Source organism: Etheostoma spectabile, chromosome 10 (genome assembly GCF_008692095.1).
Source record: "Etheostoma spectabile isolate EspeVRDwgs_2016 chromosome 10, UIUC_Espe_1.0, whole genome shotgun sequence".
In the NCBI taxonomy this organism is placed as follows: Eukaryota; Metazoa; Chordata; class Actinopteri; order Perciformes; family Percidae; genus Etheostoma; species Etheostoma spectabile.
In genome coordinates, this window is record NC_045742.1 from 4,116,403 (window position 1) to 4,142,656 (window position 26,254).

General features: G+C 40.6%; 1 protein-coding gene across 1 annotated transcript; it reads right to left on the bottom strand.

Moving 5' to 3' along the window:
* Positions 1–1,335: 1,335 nt before the first annotated feature.
* Positions 1,336–26,254, bottom strand: sparc (secreted protein, acidic, cysteine-rich (osteonectin)). Its single transcript, XM_032527611.1, has 10 exons — positions 26,067–26,254; positions 16,152–16,217; positions 15,711–15,764; positions 14,017–14,125; positions 10,635–10,756; positions 9,644–9,764; positions 7,246–7,379; positions 5,473–5,621; positions 4,227–4,379; positions 1,336–1,408 (listed from the first exon to the last, which is right to left on the bottom strand). The coding sequence occupies exons 2-10, from the start codon at positions 16,206–16,208 to the stop codon at positions 1,336–1,338; spliced, it is 972 nt and encodes a 323-aa protein (XP_032383502.1). The 5' UTR covers positions 16,209–16,217; positions 26,067–26,254.

Here is a 26,254-nt window from a genome sequence, read left to right on the forward strand (position 1 = left end):
CCCTGCATCCACCGCATCACTCCTGTCCTCCAACAGCTCCGCTGGCTCCCGGTCCACTTCCGTATCTGTGTCGTTCCTCCTGTTTTCACAAAAGGCCGTCCATAACCTCGCCCCCCCGCCCCATATTTGTCTGATCTCCTCCAGCGTCCCGCTCCCTCAGATCCTCTTCCTCCATACACCTGTCGGTCCCCTCTGCCCGTCTCAGCACCACGGGGGGCAGAGCATTCATTACCACCCCAACTTAGAAACATCAATTCATCCCCCCCCCCATTTCAAATTGCAACACATCTGTTTAAAACGGCCTATTCCACTTGAAGATAGACAGTAGATAGATAGATAGATAGATAGATAGATAGATAGATAGATAGATAGATAGATAGATTAGATAGAGACTTTATTTATCCTGATGGAAATTTTAGAATAAATGTCTATTCTATTCCATTTGGATGTCTATTGCTCTGCCTCTGTTGTTATTGTTGTTGTATTCTTCCTTTCTTGCTGTTTTTAAATGTCTTATGTATCCCTGTACAGTGTCCTTGAGTGCCAAGAAAGGCACCTTTTAAATAAAATGTATTATTAGTATTATATTTCCAACACCCAAAGATGATCAAATGTGACGTTTAATATATAAACAGGGTCCAGCCTCGTAAACAACCCGGCGTTCCGTATGACTCGTGGCGCCATGCTGATCCTTGTCAGGTCATCTCGACAAAAATTCCTGAGCAAGAGGAAGAAAGATATGAAAGCATGCAGAGATTTTTTGCAGATCTTTTATTCATGGAAAAGAGTTTGCTCGTGCCCTCAGTGTCACTAGAAACACGGAATTTTTATTTTAAAAACTCTCAGGCTGCGAGACTCCCACCCCTCCCTTCATTAAAAGGTCTAAACAAAATATCGTCTTTATTGTTTCATATATCAGTACACGCCCTCGTCTGGAATGTATGGCAAATAAAAATGTACAACTCTTAAAGCAGTAGTCAAAAGATCAAAAGTAAAAATACACAAAATGAGTCCAACACCAAAAGTGTGCAAAAACTAAACCGTTGTTTTGTAGAAAGCAAGCAGAGGGAGCATTTATTTAGAAACTTTATTTTCCACTTTACAGTTTTGTCTCCTCGCGGTAATTGACTTAAATTGATCTCGATTAAACTGACAAATCAGAAACTATAGATATATTGCAAAACGTACTTCCGATCTAGACTAAACCAAGAGATCAATAGTGAAGCTATTAGTACAGACGTGACATTTCTCTTTTGTGAGCTTTTTTTTTTTATGGATGGTGGTCTTATTACAACAACCAAGAAAGAATTCAATAGACCGTAAACTGTGATGTTTTTACAGGATCAGCACTTGCCTCGTTTGTGAGCGCTGATTGCTAGTGGATAGTCGATGAGAGGTCGTTGTCACACCAAAACAAAAAAACAAAAACAAAGAAGACGATAGGCCAGTACTGTGATACTTTTGTTTGAATTAGAGTCAGCATCTGGACGTAAAAGTCGAACTGGGCTAAGCTCAGAAGCTCAATTATGATTTAGTCAAATTCTGCAAAAACACACATACAAAAAATCCAAGAAACAATTTATTCCTACGAATTCTAAGACTGCAAGACCAATCTTTTGACAGAAGTTTTGCCCAAATTCTTAAGACTAAATCCAACATTTGAACCCTGAACAACGCAACATTACGCCTTAACCGACGAAGTCATTAACCTACCAACCTAACCTAACCACATTGACCTAACCCAAAACAAACCCTAACCCAACCCCAACTTACCTACCAACCCTAAACCAACAAACCCAAACATAACAACCCAACAACAGATTTCCCTACAATACTTAACCCTAATAACCCAATTCCTCTACTCTACTAACCAATTAACCCCAACACCCTACAATAACCTAACCCTAACCCAACATTAACCCTAACCCCAACCCCAACATTAACCCTAACCCCAACCCTAACATTAACCCTAACCCAACCCCAACATTAACCCTAACCCCAACATTAACCCTACCCCAACCCCAACATTAACCCTAACCCCAACCCCAACATAACCCCAACATTAACCCTAACCCCAACCCAACATTAACCCTAACCCCAACATACCTAACCCCAACCCCAACATTAACCCTAACCCTAACCCCAACATTAACCCTAACCCCAACCCCAACATAACCCTAACCCAACCCTAACCCCAACCCTAACATTAACCCTAACCCTGACCCTAACATTAACCCTAACCCCAACATAACCCTAACCCCAACCCCAACATTAACCCTAACCCCAACATTAACCCCAACACCAACCCCAACCACATTAACCCTAACCCTAACCCCAACATAACCCTAACCCTAAGATTAACCCTAACCCCAACCCTAACCCTAACCCAACATTAACCCTAACCCCAACATTAACCCTAACCCCAACCCAACATTAACCCTAACCCCAACCCTAACATTAACCCTAACCCCAACCCTAACATTAACCCTGACCCTAACATTAACCCTAACCCCAACATTAACCCTAACCCCAACCCCAACATTAACCCTAATCCCAACATTAACCCTAACCCCAACATTAACCCTAACCCCAACATTAACCCTAACCCTAACCCCAACATTAACCCTAACCCCAACCCCAACATTAACCCTAACCCTAACATTAACCCTAACCCCAACCCTAACCCTAACCCAACATTAACCCTAACCCCAACCCCAAATTTAACCCAAACCCCCAACATTAACCCTAACCCCAACCCCAACATTAACCCTAACCCCAACCCAACATTAACCCTAACCCCAACCCTAACATTAACCCTAACCCTGACCCCAACATTAACCCTAACCCCAACCCCAACATTAACCCTAACCCCAACCCCAACAATAACCCCAACCCCAACATTAACCCTAACCCCAACCCTAACATTAACCCTAACCCCAACCCCAACATTAACCCTAACCCCAACATTAACCCTGACCCCAACCCTAACATTAACCCTAACCCTGACCCTAACATTAACCCTAACCCCAACATTAACCCTAACCCCAACCCCAACATTAACCCTAACCCCAACCACAACATTAACCCTAACCCCAACATTAACCCTAGCATTAACCCTAACCCCAACATTAACCCTAACCCCAACCCCAACATTAACCCTAACCCTAACATTAACCCTAACCCTAACCCTAACCCCAACCCTAACCCAACATTAACCCTAAACCCAACCCCAACATTAACCCTAACCCCAACCCCAACATTAACCCTAACCCCAACCCCAACATTAACCCTAACCCTGACCCTAACATTAACCCTAACCCCAACATTAACCCTAACCCCAACCCCAACATTAACCCTAACCCCAACCACAACATTAACCCTAACCCCAACATTAACCCTAACATTAACCCTAACCCCAACCCCAACATTAACCCTAACCCTGACCCCAACATTAACTCTAACCCCAACAGTAACTCTAATCCTTTTATCCTGCTCTGAACATTTGGCCTTCTTTTAAACAGCTTTTATAGAACCAATCCAGGTTTTTTAAGGAGGTTTTCAAGTGTTTTATTCACACCAGTGGTTGCCTTGTACCTTAACCCTAACCATTGCCTAATCCTAGTGCGTTCCAGGCAGCGCTGCCTGGTAGGAGACGTTGGGGGTCTTAAAACACCGATAAACTACCTTCTCCGTATTTCTGACCAATCTGGCAACAAGGATTTAACAAAACATAATAGTGGTTGACAATTTTTATACATGAATTAAGAAGCAAAAAAACTACAAAATTGCACAAAAATATGTTACGGCAGTGTTTGAGCATCATTTCTTTCAACCAAATTAGCCCAAAATAACATAGATGCATGGGTGGCTGTTTTATTCAGTTTTTTAGCATTTGAAAAAAAATCTTCAAATGGTTTAAAAACAGTATCCTGAAACTAAACCTTGACATAACCTGTGATCCACTCAACATCCTTTTTTCTTAAAATTAGTCAAAATAATTCATAATTTCTGTTTTTTTTTAAATGCTAAAATTAGGTTTATTGACAATGAAAAATGGAAAAAAAAGTTGAATAAAGTGAAAAAAACATTGGATGGAAAAAAGACAAAAAAGTTTTTAAAAATTAAGTTTATGGTTGTTGGAAGCACAACTCAAGGTTTGTTAAAATTATGAATATTTAAGGAATTATTTTGTGTATTTGAGTATTTATGCACGCTGCAGGTGATACTCACGGTCCTTGATGCCGAAGCACTTGGCCCACTCGTCAAGGGCGATGTATTTGTCGCTGTCGGCGTCGCACTGCTCAAAGAAGCGGGTGGTGCAATGCTCCATGGGAATGAGAGGGGCGCGCAGGGGGGACAGCTCAGTGTGGGTCAGGTACCTGGTGGCATCCAGACACGACAAACAAGGAAATGATGATCTTCATGGAATTACTTTCACAACAACAGCTATGGTGGAGCCGTGTTTCTGTTTTTGAGCACAACATGATCATGACAAGCCTGGTTTGAGAGTTTGTTGACATATCAGAAAATATGAAAACAAACGTTTGTCTCATTATCACAGACGACGCTGGTGATCAACCAACCATTGTCAACTTGAAGGTCCCATATTGTAAGAAGTGAGATTTCCATGTCTTTTTTAAAATATAAAGCAGGTTGAGGTAATATTTTAAAACTTTGGAAAAAAACTGTAAAAACGCTCAATCCAAAAAGAAATGCACACAGCCTGTATTTAGAAACTGGGTCTTTAAACGAGCCATCAGGACTTCCTTATGATTGTGATGTCACTGCTATATATATATATATATATATATATACATATACATATATATATATATATATATATATATACACACTATATACATATATATATATATACACAGTATCGGTAGAAAGAGCTGCTAGAGTGCCACAGTGCCATTACAGTCATTCCCCGACTGCATTGACAGTGCAGAGACTGAACTTGAAAATGAGTACGATGTGGGACCTTTAAAACACTTTGCCTTTGTCCACATTGAATCTCCTGCATGTTGCCATAAATGAAATTCTTATATAGAAATGAAGAAAAGAAAATGTGGATTCTTGGTGGTGCATTTAGCCACATCATCATTTAAAAGCAGTTATAAAGCGAACAGCAACTGGCGACAGCTGGCTCCATCAGCCCAGCTGCTGTGGTGTGAGAACAGAGGGAACCAATCAGCTCCGTCTGCCACGAGCTCAGCCACCGCCCGAACAGCGTGGGTATTTTAGTTTGCACGATCTTACATGTGCTGACTCGTCAGAATATAACCTGACTTCTGTCCGAAAGCTCGCTGCCGCCCAAGACGATTTTGATTGGCTTAAAGAAATGCCGATGAACCGGAGCATGTTTCTCTCCCATCCTGTGAGTGCTGTGTTAGACTAGCCAGACCTTCCTCCGCGGCGCTGTGGAAGAAGGTCTGGCAATGCGAGACCAGTCTTGTTCTTGCTACGTACCCGTCGACGGGGTGCTGGTCGAGCTGGCCGAACTGCCAGTGGACGGGGAAGATGTACATGTTGTAGTTTTTCTCAAAGTCGTGAGCCAGCAGGTCCAGAGAGTGCTCGCCGGCCTGCAGCCTCTTCTCATTCTCGTAGATCTTCTTCACCTGAAACATTGGACGGGCACCATCAACATCAGCAAAACATAAACTCTCATAGACCCCCTACGTTTTTAGACCCCTAAAGTTGCATTCTTTAGATGTTGAGTGTGAGCTACTTGTGTTTTCCTATATCAATGTTCAAATTATTATGTTTTAATTCCCCAAAATAACATGATTGATTCCAAACAACGCTCTTTGGTGAGTACAAATCTCTACTTTCAATAATTTTGGGGTGTCTTATTAAATTTTGCAGCATTTGAAAAAACAATTGAAGTGGTTTTGAAAAAGCATTGAGTAAAAGTTGACATATTCCAGTCTGGGATTATCCATCAACATCCATTCCTTTAATTTTAGTCTAAATAATTCATAATTCCTAAAATACAGTTCACACAGCATGGTATTTAAATGGCCGTGTCATGAGGTCCTACAACAAATTTTCTGCATTGTGTAGTTCATATGATATTTTGTTTGTATCATTATTGTAAATTCTGCTTTTTTAAACCCTTATTCAAAGCTAAAAATCACAATTTCCAAATGTTGCACCACTTCCAGAAGGATATATACTAGAGACGGTTCAATACCATTTATTTCTTCCCGATACTGATCCGATACCAGTGTGTCATATGTTTTATTATGTTTTAACAGCTGTATACTACAATCCCTGTATGGATGTGATAAGATTTCTATCTTTGTTGTCGGCCTGGCTCAGGTTTAACTTTTTGTGGAACAAACGCAAACGATGAATGCTACATAACTTTATTTTATTATCCAGTTTGTAAGTCATAATGGTAAAAATAATGTATTAAACTACTTTAACCCTTGTGTTGTCCTAGGGTCCAATTTGACCCATTTTTGAAGTTTTTTTATGTCAGAAATACGGGTTTCTTACAACCATATTACCCAAAATAACATGGATGCATGCACTTTGTATGGAAGCCATGCAACATTCTTCAGGTACAAGATGATTACTTTCATTGAATTGAATTGAATTGAATTTGGGGTTTAGTCAATCTCATAGCATTTGGGGGACAAAAAATTTAAATGGTTTCAAAACATATCCTGACAAACTTGGATAGCTACCAGTCTGTGATTCACTCAGCATGCTTTAATTTAAACTATTATTCAAAACAATTCATAATCGCTTTTTTTCTAAACTTAAAAATTAGGTATTTCATCTAATTTAGGTTAATTGACCGGGAATTTAAAAAAACAAAAGTGACAAAAACATTTCTGAAAAGTGTCAAGAACAATTCATTTTCAAATTTTGACCCAGAAGGACGACAAATTCCTGGTGGACGGGAAGACAACACAAGGGTTAAAGTAGATTTTCGTCTGGGCTCTGTAACGTGGTACCTGATGTGGTAAACTCTGATCTGGTGCATAAACTCTGGTACTTTCCGATACAGATACCAGCATTTTAGGTGATATCAGAGACTTATCTGTTACTGGTATCGATACATCTGTAATGTACATAGAAATAAACTAGTCCTTTGCGTTATTACATCTATATCTTGAGAAAGGAACACAAAACGGCGCTCTCTTTGATTTGACTTGGCTTTGTGTTGACTTTTGTTAGAAGCCATGAGCCTGTCCTAAATCAGTTCCTCCACCTTCTACAGCTACTACTAACCCTGAGCTTCTGCTTCTCGGTCAGCAGGTTGTTGTCCTCGTCGCGCTCGTACAGAGTCACCAGGACGTTCTTCAGCCAGTCCCTCATACGCAGGGGGAACTCGTTCAGCTCGCTGTCCATGCAGGGCTCAATGTCTGCGGGGACAAAACTGTCAGCATCAAGGAAGACTATTCACGGTGATAACTCACACATATCGGGCCATAAATACAACTTTTAGCCCACTATGTTAAACTGTAACATCTCTCTGACGTAAAAGTTAAATAATGAAGGTGGAAAAGGAGCAGTTTCTAATTTGTTTTAGAGATTATTTCTTTGGGGGCATTTTGGCCTTTATTTTTTATGGGGAAAAGACATGAAGTTTGGAGTTGATCCTGCGGCCACTGCGTCAAGGATTGAACCTATTTGAATGGGCGCACTCTCTACCAGCTGAGCTACCCAGGCGCCTAGAGCAGGAGCAATTTTGATTTACTGCATCATTTTGGTTGGTTTCAAGATTCAAGATTTCAGTATTTTATTGCCATGCAATGAAGTTGCCCGGATTTATTGATACTTGACCATTGATCTGTATTGTAGCATTTTGTTTACATTTTAGTTAGACTCAATAAAAAGAAATATTAAACTGAAACCTTCTGATATTTGATGTTTTTTTTTTAATTTAAAAAGGTAAAACTGACCTTTTGTCCATTGGGATCTAATAATACAAAACAGTTTAGTAAGTATTGTTGTTTTAATTGGCTTTTAAACATCTCAGCAAATCATCAGTGTCGTATTGTTATTCAAGTAAATATTGTCATCCTTAAAATATCACAAATTAACAACCGGCATCCTGTTTTATTCTGGTGTACTGAGCACCACCTTAATCTCCACTTGACCCTTTCAGCCTTGTCTCATGTCCTGTGTGTTTGTGTGTGTGTGTGTGTGTGTGTGTGTGTGTGTGTGTGTGTGTGTGTGGTGTGTCAAGTGGAAGAAATGTGGCCTGCGTGTCCGTGCAGATCCTCCCTCTGCTGACCCCGCCCATCAGTCTCTGTAGCTTTAGTCGTTTAGCATAAAGCTAAGATACATTAAGATACATCTGATTCCTCAATAATGAACAAACAGATAAATGATTAGGCATAATTTACAGGGAGTGTGGGGGGGTTGATTATCTGGGGGGTTGTAACCCCCCCAGATAATCAAACTAGCCCATGCAAACCCCCCACCCCCCAAAAAATAAAACCTATTATAATTTCTTTTACATAAATAAAGACATTTGACTCTGTTTGGAGGAGGGCTTGTGTAGCGGAGTTAATAATTCCACTTGCCATTAAAAGGTAACTTCTCATTTGCAAGTAGTTTCCATGAGACAGGCTTTTCTGTAGCATGAGCGCCATCTATTGGTGCTATTCCTCAGCCATTACACACCTTCACCAGGCTGCAGTAGCCTGCTTCATGGTAAGTCATGTACACTGAGCTCCAATGTTAGTTAGGTAAATGTGTTCATTTTGGTAATATGTTAGTACGCATGTAGTACATCCACATGGGAGGTCTCATATTTTATATAAGAGACCTGTTTTGTTTGGTTTCTTTTGTTTTAGCTTAAATGAAAAAGCTCACCATGTTGTGCTATCTTGCTAGTCTGGTTAGCTTAGCTTGATAACCTTTTATGACGCAACCGTGGCAACAGTAAACTGAATGATTTGTTTTCCTTTTAGCTAACTGGAGCTCTTTATAGTGATGGACGTGATTGTGAAACACTGTTGTGCTATTGACCAGGTACAGTTTCCTACTTTTGTGATTTTATACTAGTGTTTTGTTAATATCCTGTGTTATACTGTTGACCAGTCTGCAGTAGCCTGTTTCATGCTAACTGGAGCTCTTTACGGTGACGGATGTGATTGTGAAACACTGTTCTGCTATTTACCAGAACAAACGGCTGTGATAGCCAATGAAGAGCGACGGTTTCGTCTGTAAACACAACACAACGCTAGAGGAAGAGTACGCACCCGCTACACTTGTACCATGTGGACAGTTTTGTTGTCGTTACTTAGAATTTCTCATGGGGGCAACAGAAGCTACGCGCTATAGCTTTAAGTAACGTAACTTCTGATTTGAACCCATACCACAATGTTTTCCTAAACTTAACTAAGTAGTTTTAGTGCCTTAACATAACCAAATGTTAAAAATGCAACCGTTACATTCTCTGGTTTAGATTTCAGGACGGAAAACACTCATGTTTTTTTTTTCCTGCCACCGCTGGGGGTGGTAATTTATAAAACACTTCTGTGAGTCGTATAAGAGGGTAGGAATAAATTACCTATTTATCGTTGTATAGTTTGGAGGACATTAGATTTAACTCTTTATAAAACTCTTCTACTCTAAGAGTTGAGAATGTAACAAGCAGAAGAGTGAGAGAGCTCACATTTGCATGGTCCGATATAGTCGATGTGCAGCTTGTGGCCCTTCTTGGTTCCCTCCAGGGCGCACTTGGTGGCAAAGAACTGGCAAGAGGAGTCGAACGTCTTGTTGTCGGTTCCGCAAACCTGAGACGGAAAAAAACAGATGAGTTCTCACATCGCTGAAAACACAAATTCACAGTTTCAACTAGAGATGGTCCGATAGCATTTTTTGCCAATACCTGAACATGCCTATTGGCTGATACTGAGGGCCAACCTGATACCAGTGTGTTAAAAACCCCAGTACATATACTGTATTTTATTATTTTTTTAACAGCTACAGTATATACCACTATACATGTATGGATGTGAAATGATTGCTATCGTTGTTGTTGGCCTGGCTCAGGTTACACTGGCTGGCTTTTACCCCTTGATATTCACACTATTACTAATGTAGTTCTTTTTAGGTCCAAACTCAAATCCTATTTGTTTAGGATGGCTTTTAATACGTAGTAGTGGTATGACAATGTCACTCTCCTCCTCCTGTTTCTATGTAACCTTTTCTGATTTTACTGTTTTTTATGTTTCATTCTTTTTGTTGTATGATATGTTGTTTTATTCTTGGTTTCGGATAGGAAGCACTTTGGGTATCTGCTGGTTGCTGTAAAGTGCTATTAGGGTTAGGGTTAGGGTTTATATATAATACATGGTGATTGATTGATTGATTGACTTTTTGTGAAACGTAAATACAATATATTCCATCAACTTTTCTTTTACCATTCAATTTGACAGTGAGTCACAACGGAAAAAGAACAGCAGAAATTACTTAAATTTGATTTTCCTCAGGGCTAAATTAAGTGGTATCAGATTGATGCATAAACTCTACGTTCCGATACAGATTGTAGCATTTTAGGAGGTATCTGAGACTTTTCCAACGCTGGTTTTGGTATCGGAACATCTCTAGTTTCAACCCGAGTTTAATAAAGAAATGTTTGGGCTGATTGTTTGCACACTCACATGCTCGAACTCTCCCTCAGCAGCGGGGCAGGTGGAGGGGTCCTGGCACACACACATTGGGGTGTTGCTTTCATCGACCTCACACACTTTGCCCTTCTTGCAGTGGTGGTTCAGGCAGGCATCTGTGAAAAGAATATAAAGAGTTACATTCAAAACCCGCTTCGGTGTCATGACCTTGGGGTTTTGTTCAGTTTCCTGTTTTATTTCGTACGGTGGCTTCCATAGGAAGCAGAGCATGTGTGATTTCACCAATTGGTTTGTGGAGATCTGCTATGAGTCGTCGAGTTTGCCGTTACGGTTGCTTGCGGATGTGACGATTTTAGACGAGAGGGAGGAGTGAGGGAGGAGCCCTAGACTGTTGGGCGGCATCTGACTGTGACGTTAGCTGAGAGTTGGCAACGGTGCTTAAACTCTACGTTACACACTTTCACTGGCAGTCAGGATGCAACTGCTGCTAAAAGCTGGCCTACATAATTCAAGGTAAGATTTAGCTAACCTTGAATTAGGTTTTACAAATATCTTTGTCCAATAGTTATATTACATATGAGACAGGCCGCAAATTGTCATTCACATCGTAGCCACGCCCTAAAACACCCTCTTCATGGTTGATTTTTAAATCAATGAGACCATGATTTAAAAAATCAACATTATTCTGTGTTGCAGAATACTTCAAATTAGCGATTGAGACCATAAACTCATTAAGAAAGTTTGACTGAGGTAATACATCCAGTGAGAAGTGGGATGTTTCCTTGTAGTCGACTACAGAAACAGACCTCCTTTTGCAACCTCACATGTCGCCCCCTGCAGGAATTCAGACACTTCCTCATTTGCAGTACTTTGCTGATGCTTTGTCACTAACATTAACAGTCTATGGAGCTTCCCATGTGTCATTTCTTGTTGACGTCCTAGCTTATGTGTTTTTCAGCCTTTGTAATTGTCGTCCCCGCCCTGATGTGTTTCACCTGTTCATCAGCCCTCATGCCACCTGTTTCTCGTTACAAATCTCATTTCTTTGTGCATTTAGTCCGTGTGCTCCCTTAAATTAGTACCAGTCTGTCATCTGTCCAGTGTCAAAAAGTACCAACCTACTCCATAGTGTGTGTTACTGCTTTTGTGTTTTGGATTTTCTACTTGATGTTTGGAGTCTTCTTTGTTTCCTGTTTGTTTTGGGACTTTTGTTTAATGAATTATTTAACTGGATCATTCCCACGTCTGGGTTCTTCTCCCGCTGCCTGCTCTGCAACCGTGACAACCTGAATGAAAAACACCTTGACCCAATCCATACACAGAGTTTGAGTCCTTTACTGCAGGATTTGTTTCCAAAGTCAAATGAAACCATTCATGTGTGAGAGGATTAATACATATAATGAAGAAACAAACTACTAAATAAACAAAAAACCTTCATCAAAGACTTTGTGCCTTGCCTGACTCCAGCCGCTCTCAGCATAAAAAGGAAATCACAGTCCTGAAAAGGCTGAGTCGTGAAAAACTGAAGTAATGGAAAGATTGAACTGGTAGACTGGAGCCGAGCCGAGGTGTAGTTTAGTTCCTGTGCTAAAAGGGACACTTTAAGTTATGAGACTGTGCTTTATATTGTACTACAATGTGCACAGATGTTTCTGACTGCTAAATCCAAACTTCTTTAATATGCTTTTTCTTTATTTTAAGAAACATTTCAGCTGTAAAACCACACGTTGTCGGAACCACAAACCTCAAATCTATACCTCTTGAAAAGGCTTTATGGTACCAGAATATAATGCATACTAAAATTACAATGATGTTCTTTAAAGTTGGAGGCTGCTGGTATGGAGACAGCGCTAATTGCATGAAAATACGGAATTTGTGCCCTGATTAGTCAATGACTCAGTGATGAGCATCTCCCACATATCATTTTTTAATGACTACTTACACAGGACATTGTTTCTGGTAAGACTTACTGCTGTTTAATATCTTTAATGTTATTTTTAACGCTGTTAGCATCTGTCACTCTCATTGTGTTGACGTGGAGGGACATAACTGATGACAGTTATGTGAAAATATCAACACATTCAACCAAAACTATCGGGTAGATTTCAGGGTTTTTGCAATTTGGGTGAACCAATGCTTTAATGTTTAATGCAGGGCCTTAAGTTTTACTTGAGTACATTTCTTCATGTTGGTATTTGCTACTTTTAACGTATGTAAAGGAGTTAATCTTTCAACCCTGGGTTAGGTTAACACTGCTCAGCAGAGCTTAATGTCTGTACACTGTGTCCTGCTGCTGCCTGTGACTTGGTTTCTGGGCTGAGCCGCTTCTTAAAGCAGGCTGGAACAAGTAATTATAGTCGTCTCCTCACAGAACGAGGCAGTCTGTTATTATGGATGTTTGATTTTCCAGTCTACCCAGATAAGTGTAGCTGGAGGACAGAGGAGGGAACCATATGCTAAATCAAACATTGTCGCAATGTGTTTCAGAGCAGGTTGATGCGTAAAGCAACAGACACATTGTTACCTGCTAGAGTAGATATGGCCAAGAGAAATTTGGTTATGATTGATCGTTGTTTAGGTGCATTTAACCATGTTGAGCTTTTTCACAGTAAGCATTTTAGAATGTCCCGACGCGCCGTGTAGCAGCGCAGCAGCAGAACGACTGTGTCTGTGCCTGCCCTGTTGGAATGTTTTTGTGGATTTATTGGCATCTGTTGCTCAAAAATTATGTGTTATGAACTTTTTTTTTTTTTTTTACTAAATTGAACTCAAGGTATTAAAACAAGTGGTGGGTACAAAATGAATCATACCGAAATCTGATAGATGTACCCACCGTTACCACCGAAATCGACGCCTATGCTTAAAATACCAATATAACACCTAACATGAAGCATAAAACATCAAAATACAAAGTGTTATACAATGGAATTAAATGTATGGCTATGTGTTTTTTTAATATAATATGTTCACACAGTCACAATTGGGGGACTTACAAGGAAAATAGTGACACAGTTCTGGTCCCCACAAGGCAAACCATGTGATTAAGATTTTCTTTCTTGATTAAATCTAGGGCTAGGGATGGGATGGTTGGGGTTAATTTAGCTTAAGTCTCCTGGGATTATGTGAGTAAATGTAATTGTGTTTAACACTGTGATGTTATCATAGTGTGTATCCTCCATTGCTCCAGACTTCGACTACCCACCACCATAATCCACGCCTACCCTTAGGGTTTATAGTTTTTTTGTATTTTGAAGTGTTTATTTATTCTCAGGTATGATTTTTGACTATGTATTGTTGTATGTTATGTCTGAATGTACCTGACCACAAATGAAGATCCTTCACGGGACAAATAATGATCTTTAGATTTTGATTTGATTTGGAAAACAAGTTTATGTGCGTGAGTTTATGAACTTACTCTCAGTGACAACTTCTTCTTCTTCTTCAACAACTTCAATGGCTTCATCAAAGTCTCCAATCTCAATCTGCACAGGGTTGGCGCCCACTTCGGTCTCCTGGCCAACATCCTGGAAAGGTCAGAGGTCAGACTGTAAGGAATTTACGCTTCACGAGTCACAAGAAGAGGAATTTAATGTCTGGGGTACAAAGTGACCATAGTAAAGAAAGAAAACTGTAAAAGCTACTCAACATTCTTTTAAAAAAAACTTTTCTCCCTTTGAACTCTCAGATGATTACTTCCTGCATCAGTCTTCAGGTCTATTTCTGCTTGACGTCCACTTAAAGCAAACCGCTTAAATATCCCTGGTTTTCCACCGAAAAGGTTTAAACGTCACCACTAAAGAAAGTTCCTCCCTGATGGCCAAATAGAGTCTGGGAGCAGTGTGACCATAATATCCAACAATAACAAGCAGCTGGGTCCACATGTGGTGAAGCCATAAAGAACGTAATGGCTTCCTGACCGGCTAAAATTAACAGCTGTGGGATCTCTGGTCCCGCTGGACCTCTGCAGCGGGAAACATTCACATGAAGGCTCACTCTGGCCGGTTTTGTACAGCTATATTTTGGGAGTTTAGTATTGTTTGCAGGCTCTGACGGACACTGTGCCCTGTTTATAAAAGTAAATGAGTCTCTCTTTCAAACATTTTTTGTGGCGTGAGCAAAAAGGATTTCATCTTTTTATCCCTCTCTGTTTGTTGGATTTGTCAAAAGCCTGTGAGGTAACAATTTGGGATTTGGTGAACAGATTGATTACATTTTTGTAAGTATCCAGATCTAGGATTTAACACATCACATCCTGTTGGAACAAACAGAGATCAGATTCTTCTTCTTACTCTTCTTACAGATGCATATTTGCTAAACTTGAGAACCTTTCAGATTTATATAATCTGGAGGTTGGGTTCTTAATATGAGTCTGAAGAAAAATTTGAGATAGAAATTTTGAAGACTTTCACCTCTTTGGGAAACACTTATCAACTAAAACAATCTGAGAAGAATAAAGTAACTCTTATGAGGGTTTAAACGTAGACAATGCTTCCTCACAGAGGCCAAATCAAACCTAGATGTGTTCAGGTCGACTTTCCCAAAACAATCAGTGTATCGACAGCATAAACAACAGAGTAGCTCAAGTTCTGTTCCAGTTTATTACAAGTTGGCCATTATTTCTATCAACTATTATAACACTGTACACACCAGAGTAACAGCTGAGTTCTGGGAACACAGATGGCCTCCTCAGGGTAAGAAACAACACTTTATCCACATTATTTACTACTTTATTTGGCAGTTACATTGAAAGTGAGCTCATCTAAAATGTTGTTGCACAGGAAAATTAAGTGCACACATCTAAGAAAACCACTAAGGTGAATCTATTTTACCAGAACACTGAAATAGTTCAGATTTGGCTCCTGGAGGCCAGCCACGACATTTTGGACAAGTGACAAAAGAATAACAAGAAACATCTGGTGAATCTGTAATCAGCTCCAGTAGCTGTGTCAGTCCACCATAACCTGCATCAGAGATCTACACTCTTGCAATACTTTGACTGAGGTTGATTCAGATGTTAATTATTTAACTTTAGTTTGCATAAATCGGCTTTTAAGGAGAAAAGAAAACACGACTGGTGTACTCTCAAACAGGATCAACATCTGCACTGACCTCAACAACTGGCTCCTCGGTGATTAGCTCTTCCACGATGGGCTCCTCCTCAGTCTGGGACACACACAAAATTATTAAACATTATAACTTGTACACATGAACACACGTGAGCCCATGCATGCCCATAGAAAAAAAACACTTGAGTGAAAGAAGTGAAAAGCAGACAATGATCTCACACACAAATGCAAAACATACACAATTATCCATGAACCAGGGGCGGCGAACTGGGGGGAAAAAGGGGACTGAGTACCCAGGGCCCTCATGAGAGGAGGGCCAAAAAAGATGCTAGAATGAATGGCTGCTGATGTGGGGAGGGGCTGATGGAGAATGCCTTTCTACAGGCCCCAGAATGTTGTGCTACGCCCCTGACATGAACAGAATATCAATCAATATCATCACCAACACACACACACACACACACACACACACAGTATAACTTACAGGAGCAGCCATGGCATGGCCAGCCAGGCACAGGAGGAAGATGATCCACACCCTCATCTTCAAAGTCTGTGGAGACAAAGAGAAAAACAAGTGAACCCTTTTTTATTATTTTTTATCTTTTTAAAGTCGTGTTCACAAAACAAAAAGCTATTATAAAGCATAGCCTGATAAACTTATATCTAGTTTTATGTTTGCTTTGTTGTAAATTTTCAACAAAAAATAAATATTGTCCCTAAATGAAACCCAACTTGAATTTATCTAAAAGGACAATTGCAATTTGTGCACCCACAGGGGGTCCTCAGAGAGTTCCCTGAGGAACACCTGTTAAATAAAGCCTCCTTTTAGAGGGCAACTTAAGAATCAAAAAACCTATCGTAGGAATTACTTATTCATTTATAAACTTGCTTTCAAATTCTGCTCATCAATTTCTGGGAAAAGGCTCATTTACATCACTACAGTGCACATGTATCAGAACAAGTCTGTCTTTATTGTTTTTTTTGATTAACTTTTGTTATGCACTTTGTAACTTGGCCTCTTCTTTGAAGTAGTAATAGTCTCCCCTTTTAGTCAAAATGACAAAAAAATCAACAAATGCTAAGAATTAAAAGCAAGCATAAAACAGACAGTATTCAACTTGTCCATGGCGACTGAACATATTTAGATAATTCTTGAATTACCAACAAGGATCATAAAACTACTTGACAGCCAGAACTACTGAAAATACACACATTTTTAAACTTTCTCTGTACTTAGGTTTCTTTTAATCCTCTCTTCCTCCTTGGCTACTAGCAACTGTGTAGGAAAGGTGGGGGCGCGGTTATATCATGTGGGCGTGCCATCAGTTTTGTTGACAGTACTTAGAATTCCTCATGAGGGCGACAGAAACTATACACAATATAGCTATAAATACAATGAGAATTAGTGGTTTAATAAGAACCACGATCAATAAAAAGAATCTGAATCTGAATAAAGTATAAACAAAGCTCTGCATTCTAAAAACAACAAAAGGATCTGGACACAACATGTAACACAACTCTCTCTATCAGACTAATGGATGATCTCCAGTTTCCCAAACAAAACCCTCAGTGTCCGCTACTGGCAGCTCGTGTTGAAATGGCCTCTGGCTGTTGGTGGGGATTTTCCCTACTTCTAGAGCATAAATCCAAGCGAGCACAGAAGCTGATTGCACTAAATCAGGCTCCAGGAACACGACTGGAACAGGCTGGGTCAACTTCTCTTTCTGCCGTTGGATGGAAACAGGCTCCTGTCTTTATATGCACTTTCACAGCCTATTGCAACATACTTTTATCTCCTCATATTTCCACCAGGCTCCTATTTGGGGGGAAAAAATGACTTTCCATACAGCTTTGCTAAACCCATATTTACATTTGTAAACCCATGACGGATATGTAAGAATCCAACCCTGATGTGTGAATATGGGTAGTTGAATGGGTGGAGGAAGGTTCAATTCCCACTGCGGTCATCTGTGATTTGGGTGAAAGCCTCCACCTACAAGCATGTAATGTCAGATTTTACCTAAATCTCAGCAATAGTAAGAAAAAAAACTACATGCAAACAACGTATTGTCACTTCAAAAACAGTGACTCCACCTTATACATGTTCATGTACATCACACAAAGCCTGTTTTTTATGTTATTACTACCAAGTAGCCCGACCAGTATTGTATATTTGTAAGACCGATAAACATTGTTCGGGGGGGTGTTTGTCGTTAAGAAGAAGAGTGAATTTTTGCTTTCTTTTACACAAAAACCTTGTTTCTGTGTAAATCTTTATCAAGTTTACACACTTTCACAGCCCTTTTTCCATTGAATGTCATGGAAAATATGACCTTTTAATATTAATACATACAAATGTTATAAATTTCCTATGAGATGAGCGCCTTATCTGTCTATCTTGTCTTGCTCTCCTCTCCATCTGATTGTCTGAGCATCCATTGTTCAGAAACACGTAACCCTTTCTCCATTCCTGCTTCTCTTCCCTCATCGTGTCTCGTCTGAAGGACTAAATAAGGGCTTCTTTATTCCGTAATGGAGCATGACAATGCTTGGTCTTCCTTCCTCTTTTTCTATACGTTATCTCCCTCTCCACCTCCATTGAGTCAGCTGTTTCACCCAGACATCCAGAAACAATCTCTGTCCTCCTAAGATCAAAGGACGTATGGCATGTAGGGGTATGTTAAAGTATCTCGGGAGGCCGACTTGTAAAGATCAAAGTTCTTACTTTCTTTTCATTCACCCTGTTTCCTCTATGTTGTTTGCATTATCTTTGGCTTAATATCAAAAAGAACTGGAGTTTGCTTCACGACAACAGACCGTATCTGTTTTTTCTGTTAAGGCCTAGGAAATTCCTCATGCGGGGAAATAACACTGTGGTGAGCCGACACAGTACAGTATACAGTGTCCAGTATAGTGAATGCTGCAGGAGATCAGCGGAGGATAATACGATTTACATAACAGGTGGAATTCCTGCCCCTCGGATAAGAGTGCAGCAGGTTTAAACCAACAATAAATCAATAAAACTAAGCCATCCAATCTTCTCAAAGAACACTAAACTTTGGGAAGTTGTTCCCTTTGTTCTGTTTAACATGTGCAGCAATTATCAACTCAGACTCAGGGGGATGTGGAGATGAATGCCACAGCTCTAAAAACATCGCCTTGAGGAAAACTGAACGTGACATTTCAGGGTTGTAGAAACACTTCGCTTGGCTGGTTGCCGGGCGTCCTAAAACACGTAGGAGGGCCTCTTGAACGAAGCGTCTGAATAGGGCAACGTGTTTGGACAGATGCAGTGAGAAGGGTAAAGTTTGCATACAGTCAGCTAGATGTGATGGGTGTTGACATGTTTGACAAATCCTTAAGCAACCAAAGAACGTTCGGTCATTTGAAAAAAAAGTAAGAATTGTTGATTATTGGACTATAGGCGCATTTGTCTTCTGTTGTCACCCTCAAAATGGAAAGTGCACATTCTGAAATGACTGATGTGTATTCCAGATGCAGTATTATTTCTCAACAACAAGTTTGTGAGAGGAGAGCCACGTCCTCCAATCATACACTTCAAAACTGCAACCACGTTGGCCCTTTTTTCTTACAGGGTGTTGGTGACTTACATGGTAACATTGGAAGATGTCTCCCAATTTACATAATTCAGTCATGTGTCTGACATTAGTACGACTAGTTTTTCTCATAATCCAGACTTTTGAATTGTATCACTGATTGGAGAAAAAACTTCTCGTGGCTTTAACAAGATCGGTTTCATACTTATTTCACAGTTTGGGGACGAAAACAAGCTGATTGTGGCCGGATTGGCTCAGTGGGTCGAGCCGGTGCACATATACTGAGGGCTTTATGCTTTGATGCAGAGCTCCCGGCTCAGGTCAGAGCTTCTGACCTGTGACAATTTCCTGCATCTCTCTCCCCTTTCTCACCTAGCTGTCCTATCAAGTAAAGGCAGAAAAGCCCCAAAAATGATCTTAAAAGAAACTGATTTGGATTTTTTAATTTAATCTTGTGGCTACATAGCAAGTTTGTTTTAGTCTTAACATCTTAACTGTTTTAAAACCTTGGGGAAGACTCCAGCTCACCCAGTAAGAGCGTTCGCCCCACGTCATCCCCCCATCTCTCTCCCCCTTTCCTGTCCATCCACTGTCACTAATAAAGGGAAACCCCCCCCCCCCCAAAAATAATAGAATATGTCTTTATTCCAAAATCACAAATTGACCATTTTGTGTCATAATCAGAACAGGAAAATGTTTTTTATTATGAAGTGTACAAGTTCCGTTGTTACACTTTCTCTTTAACATTTAATGTTTTCTGGGATTTTTCGGAGTTATGTTAACGATCTAGACAATAATTCACATCACAGATCTCCACAGCTGTTTTGATGTATAGATGTGGGTGTCACTACATGAAAAGTTAGAGGATCACACAATCGTGACTAAAAAGGAAGAAGGTTTGAGTCCCGGATTGGCAGAAAGATGACGGTAGGAGGACAAGAGATGCTCCATAACTGCTACTTCTGAGATCCATTTAAACAAGAGAGATGAATACGTCTGCAGAAGAAGACTAAAACACAACACGGTTATTATTTTTTTGTTTTTTTCCACCTGTTGGAGGAAAGTACAAAATTGTTCTGTTCTAAATGTAGAGTCAAGGCAAGACTTTTACAATGGTGACCACTGTTTATGAATGTCCAGAAGTGTCTGCAACACGCCCTCAAATGGCTCGGATTTGGAAAAATACAGAAACCAAAGGCGAAGGACGCAGACAGTGACGCCTCCAAATAACCTGCACACATGGAAACGTCTCTGTACTTTGTATAAAAGCTCATCTGAAAATAAAACAAGGTGTTATGCTGACGGGAAGTTTTCTAAAATAAGAACTTCAGACACACACATAGGGAGCGTGTCTGACTGGGAGCGAGAACTTAATGAGATTGCAAAGAGGGGAATATTTAAAAAAAAGGGTGTCATCTGCACAAAAAAAAAGGTGTGTGGATCAGTATTTGATTTGGAGGGACGCGGTGTTCCTGTCGCATGTCCTCTTTATCATATTCCTGTTTGGTCAGAGAGTCATTGGGCCAGACGGACTGACGCAACAGCAAAACAAATTATTTTATTTGGAAAGCTGCTCTCATAATCAAACAGGGTAGAGGCTAAACGGGAAACTTCAGGCTCATAAAGGGGCCCTTTTTCTCCTCAAATGTATTTAATTTGGGAGGTTAGTTAGGTAAGCAAGTGTAAACTCCCTATGGAAGAAAACAACCTGCCCTGATGCTAATCTCTCTCACTTTCCCGCTAATATCTCCCTCTGCTTCAAAAGCTCTTGAAAAGGGAGCAGATTTAGAGGAATTCTTTCTTCTTCTTCTCTGTGACATAACAGGCGGGTTCAGAGGCCTGGAAAAACAACCTGTAGCAGTCCGTCTGCCAGCAACCAGTGCAGACAAACAGCGCTGGCATGCAAAGGGACTGGGAAGAGGCAAATATTCAGTAGAGGCTTGGAGGAGAAACAGTGATTTCCTCTGTCTGTACTGAGCTCTGTAGTTAATGAAATACCATCCAAAGTTATTACTATATCTGTTATCATCCTAAAGGAACACGCCACCGTTTGTTGAAATAGGGTTTATCACAGTCTCCCCTAGCTGGAGATAGGTGGGCCAATGCATTTTTTTGTCTTAGTGCATGCCTTGTTTTATTCTGGTGAAACACCGGCAGTGCTGCTGCTAGTTAGCTTAGCGTAGTGAATTGAATCCTATGTTGCCGGTTAGCATGTTTTGAGTAAAAGTGAGCCAACAAAAAAACCACAACAACCTAATTACTTCTTGTGGCCTGGGTATTCACAATGAGTACAAATAGCTATGCAGATTAAGAGTGGATTATTTCCTAGCCAAATATTGATTTGGGACTATATTGGGTGGAAGCACTACCGAAGCACTGCTACATGGGGCAGAGGTATTTCTGAGGACTATGATTATCTGCTCCTCAGATCTCTGCAGGGTAAATTCAGACAGCTAGCTGGACTATCTGTCCAATCTGAGTTTTCTGTTGAGTGACTAAAACAACCTTTAAAACTTACACTTGTTCCACCTAAACAACTTCCTTCAGGCGGTTGCGGCAATGACGTGGGATATCTTACAAATTGTTGTGCTTAAGTTTTCATACTATAATACAATTTGAACATGTCACACGGGAGAATGCGTCGCTTTCTGTTGACACTTCTCAGCTTCTATTAAACTTCATATGTTTTCAAACTTGCCTGTGGATCAGTGTTTAGACAAAAGAACTTGTGTCAGTTGGAGAATCCTAGATGAGGAAGGAGACTCTTCTACTGTGGCTTCCACCACTTGGTCTTCATGGTGGACTGTTTTTTTTTTGGGACCAAACAGGAATGTAAAAAGGTCAAGCAGGTGCTCTTTGGTTGGCAGTAAAGCCTTTCTAATCTATTTATAAGCTCAGTCAGAAAACATACTATCAGAAATTATAAACTGTTATAAAGTTATAGCCCCAGTGACAGATTCTTGTCTTTTCCATGACTACTTTTCAGAGGTAAAGTCAACAATCTTGGTCAATTAAAAAGTTGATCTTAGCAACCTGCAGCAGCTAAATATCAAGCCCGAGCTACCTCCTAAACTGGCAATGAGACACCTGACGAAGTATGGGGGGGGGGGGGGGGGTGACCTCTTTACGTTGCCTAGACAAAGAGCAGTTTCAGAGCAACCACAAAGAGCACAATCAAGAACAGGAGAGTGGACGAGGGTTCATAGGAACAGGCGAAGAGAAGTCAGGATATATGTAAACTGACCTCTTGGAAGCCCCCCCCCCCTCCAAAAAAATCCGGACAGACCTTCTTGTTTTTTGCTTTCCACTGAATTTCTGAATTTCACTTGAGGCGATCTCTGCTCTGAGCCTGTTTCCATCCGATGTGATGATTTGTTGTTGTCTTCAGTCTAAGCCAGGATTATTGTATTGTTTCTTTCAAAATAAAAGCCAAATGCATCTTCCACAAACTGTTTTTTTGTACAGTTTGGGTCCCTTTTAATTGAAATTTGAATCTTAAAACTTTGATTTGGCGTTGATTGCACTTTGCTCTCTTGTCCCTCTGTGGCTTTTTACATTTTTGCCATCACTGTTAACATTATAACGCAGCTTTTGTACACCTCGATGCTGCTGTCATCGTACCTCCTCTGCCTCTCTGAGAAGATGAGTCAGTCAAAGTCTCATTGGTGCAGATCTGTGGTTGAAATGACTTGATATCTGCAGTGACCTGTCTCAGTCTTATTGTTGTGTGTACACTGGGAGAGGCCAGAAGGCTTCAACGCTATGTGGCTTCACAGAAAAATGAATGAACAACAAACCAAAACTCTGTTACATAAATGTAACTTTTGCTGCACTTAAATCACTAACAACAGTGATTTAATCCGCTCATGAATGATTTTTCATCAGCTTCACTTTGCAGTCACAGGAAGTGATGTCTTTATGTTGGTTTGAAATGAACAGTAGAACTGTTTGCATGAGTTGGAATGTCCCTCGGACAAAAACCTGAAGCCGCTGACATTTTTTCCATCTCAACAGGACAGAGTCATTTTCTCTGAAATCACACAATTCTATTATTCTCTTTTTTTTTAATTCTTTCATTTATTTTCTAAACTTATGTTTCCTCTCCTAGTCTTTCACTCCATGATCTGGTTCTTACTTTGTCCCTTTCTTTATTTCTTCCTGTCCTTCTTGTTGACATTAAACTCCAGATCCCTCTTCTCCATATAGCATTTAGACAGCTGCACAATCCTTACTTCCTGTCGGGGGATTAGAGCTTTTCTAGACATTTGCCAAGCTGTCCCGGTTTTTCCCAGCATCCTCAGCTCCAATGCCACTACCCCCAACCCCCCTCCCCTTCCTCCCCCATTGGTCCAGACCTGCCACCTCAACAATTGAGCAGCCAGAGACGGTCCGTCTCGACCTCACCCTTACTAATGCAGACACTGAGGATGAGAAAACAAGAGTTTCATTTAGAACCAAAAGACGCCAAGAGAATTAGTCTTTTGGGTGAGGGGTGAGGAGAGGAATGGAGTATAATGTGCCTTCAGAGTATTTGATTGGACTCAAACAACTTAATATTCTGGAATATTTTCACTGGATGTCACTGTACATAAACAAGGTGTCTTGGATTTAAATGGGTCAGCAGTAGATTAGTTGCTTTATATGTGTAACAACATGGGGAAAATACCAATTCTAGCTAAACTGCTGGACATTTTCTCCGAAGGCTTCAGGTTTCCACATCACGCTTGTGTCAGCTTTATATTGGGCCGTGATTAGCTGGTTACACTTTATTTGAAGGTATCTACACAAGAGTGACATGACACTGTCATGAACGTGTCATAAACAAGTCAAAAATGGTCCAGACATAATTTATTTTAGTAAGTGCCATGTGGTTTTGTCATGACAAGTTTTGGTTAGGGTTGGGGTTAGGGTTCATGTGGTATGACTGTGTCATGACAGTGTCATGTCACTCTTATGTAGATATTTTCAAGTAAAGTGTTGCCGATTGGCTTCCAAGCTAGTTGGGACAACATAAGAGTCATCTTGTACGTCCACGGGTTAAAACTAACATTTAAGGTGAGCCAAGAGACATTTTTCTATTCATTCTAGCATCATTTGGGACCCTTCTCACATGACTCCTCAAATGACCCCCCCCCCCCCCCCAGTCCGACGCTCCTGTTCACAGACAAAAAGGGGAAACCATTTCTTTACCGAGCTGGCTTTGTCATGTTGAAACAGGAAAGGGCCAGACACAAAACTGTTGACACATTATTTACTTCAGGATTGAGATTTCTCTAAAGGCCCAAGTACAAAATAGAGATGGTCCCCTGTATGGATCTGATGGCTGTCTTTGTTGTTCGTCCTGGCTCAGGTTCAACTTCTTGTGAAACATGAACAAAAGCAAATAAATAATTCCCCAGAACTTTATTTTGTCATCCAGTATGACAGTGAGTCATAATAGAAAAAAATAACATGAATAAACTACTCTATAGTAGATTTTCTTCAAGGCTCAAATACATGGTATCGGATTGCTGCATAGACTCAGTACTCCCCGATACTGATACCAGCATTGTAGACGGTATCAGAGACTTGTCCGTTACCGGTATCGGTATTTGAACATCTCTAGAACAAACCATGGAAAAAAAGCCCCAAACCAAAGTGGGCGAGAACTTCGGCCTCTTTCTGCAAGTCCCTCTCTACTCCCTATGTGTGAGCTTAAGAGACGTCCGCCGACACTTGAAGGCATCTGAACCAACAGAGCAATCCAAACAGCTGGTAATCGATCACCATGGCAACCCGCATTCCTTAACATGAGAGTAATTAGGGAGGGGGAGTCACACAGGCAGGGAGGGAGGGAGACTTACAGGCAGGGAGGGAGGGAGGGAGAGATATTTGTTGGAAAAAAAGTTCCTATTGCTCTATTGGGCTTTGTTGGAATCCCATTCACTCCCATTCCTCCACGTCTTTTCTCTCCCGTCTTTCTTTCCATCTTGATTCATGTATTTCTTTTCGTTCGGTCACTTTATTTTCACAGGGGTGAACTCTTCAGAATGCATTTGCAAAACTGGGAAATCTCCAAAAACAAAGAGACTGCAGCAGTTTCTCCATCTGAACTAAAGACTGTAAAATATAACATATAATTTACCATATCAGCCTTTTGTCTGCTTCTCCCTCCTCTCCCTCCCCAAAGCTGTGATCCCCCCCCCTCCCCCCAGCCCTCCTCCTTGTCTTCCTATTGCCGATGTGGCACACAATACCTCCACAGAGAATGAAACCTCACAATCCCAGCGTGTTTACCTGCAGGGAGCACTTTTCCTTGCAGCTGTGTTGGCAGTAATGACAGAGGAGATTGTTCACTGAGGTTTGATGCCACAGTAACTGCCTGGTAACCCAGATGTCGTTTTAAAGTTAAATTGTGGAAAATCCAGTGTGCGAATTTCCTTATGGATTGGAGTTTGAGATCACAACAGGTCAACTGTGTATGCTAACCTTTATATTTGTCTTGAATTACTGCAGCTGACGAAGAAATGTGAATCAACTTTTAGGGCAATATATTCTGTGTTAAAAAGTTCAGAAGCAAAACTTACTTATGGCAAGTTAATGACCAAAAACCAAGAAAGTTTTAACTTTGACTCTATCACAAATCTTGCTGCCCGTATTTAAGAAGTAAACTTCAAACTCTACATTAAAGTGTAGTTTTGTTGCAGGTTTGTGATAACTTAAGCCTACATTTGCCAGGAATTTCCTTCCTATTAGTCTTCTACAGAGCAGTCCCACATTGCTAAAGTCACACCAGAGCCTGTGTCCCATGATAAATGATAAAAACTGAGTCCGGAGATGTCGTGCAGAGTGAGAGCTCTTACCTTTAACTTGGCAGAGCAGGGATAACAGAAGAGAAGAGTCAGCTGTGTGCGGAGCCCAGGACAATCTAACGGCTCCACCAGTTCACACAGAAGACATTTCCAGTGGGACGTCCCAGTTTGGACACAGACCCCTCCTCACTCCCTTCACTCAAACCTCCTATTACACCCTCTCTCTCTCTTTTCCTGCC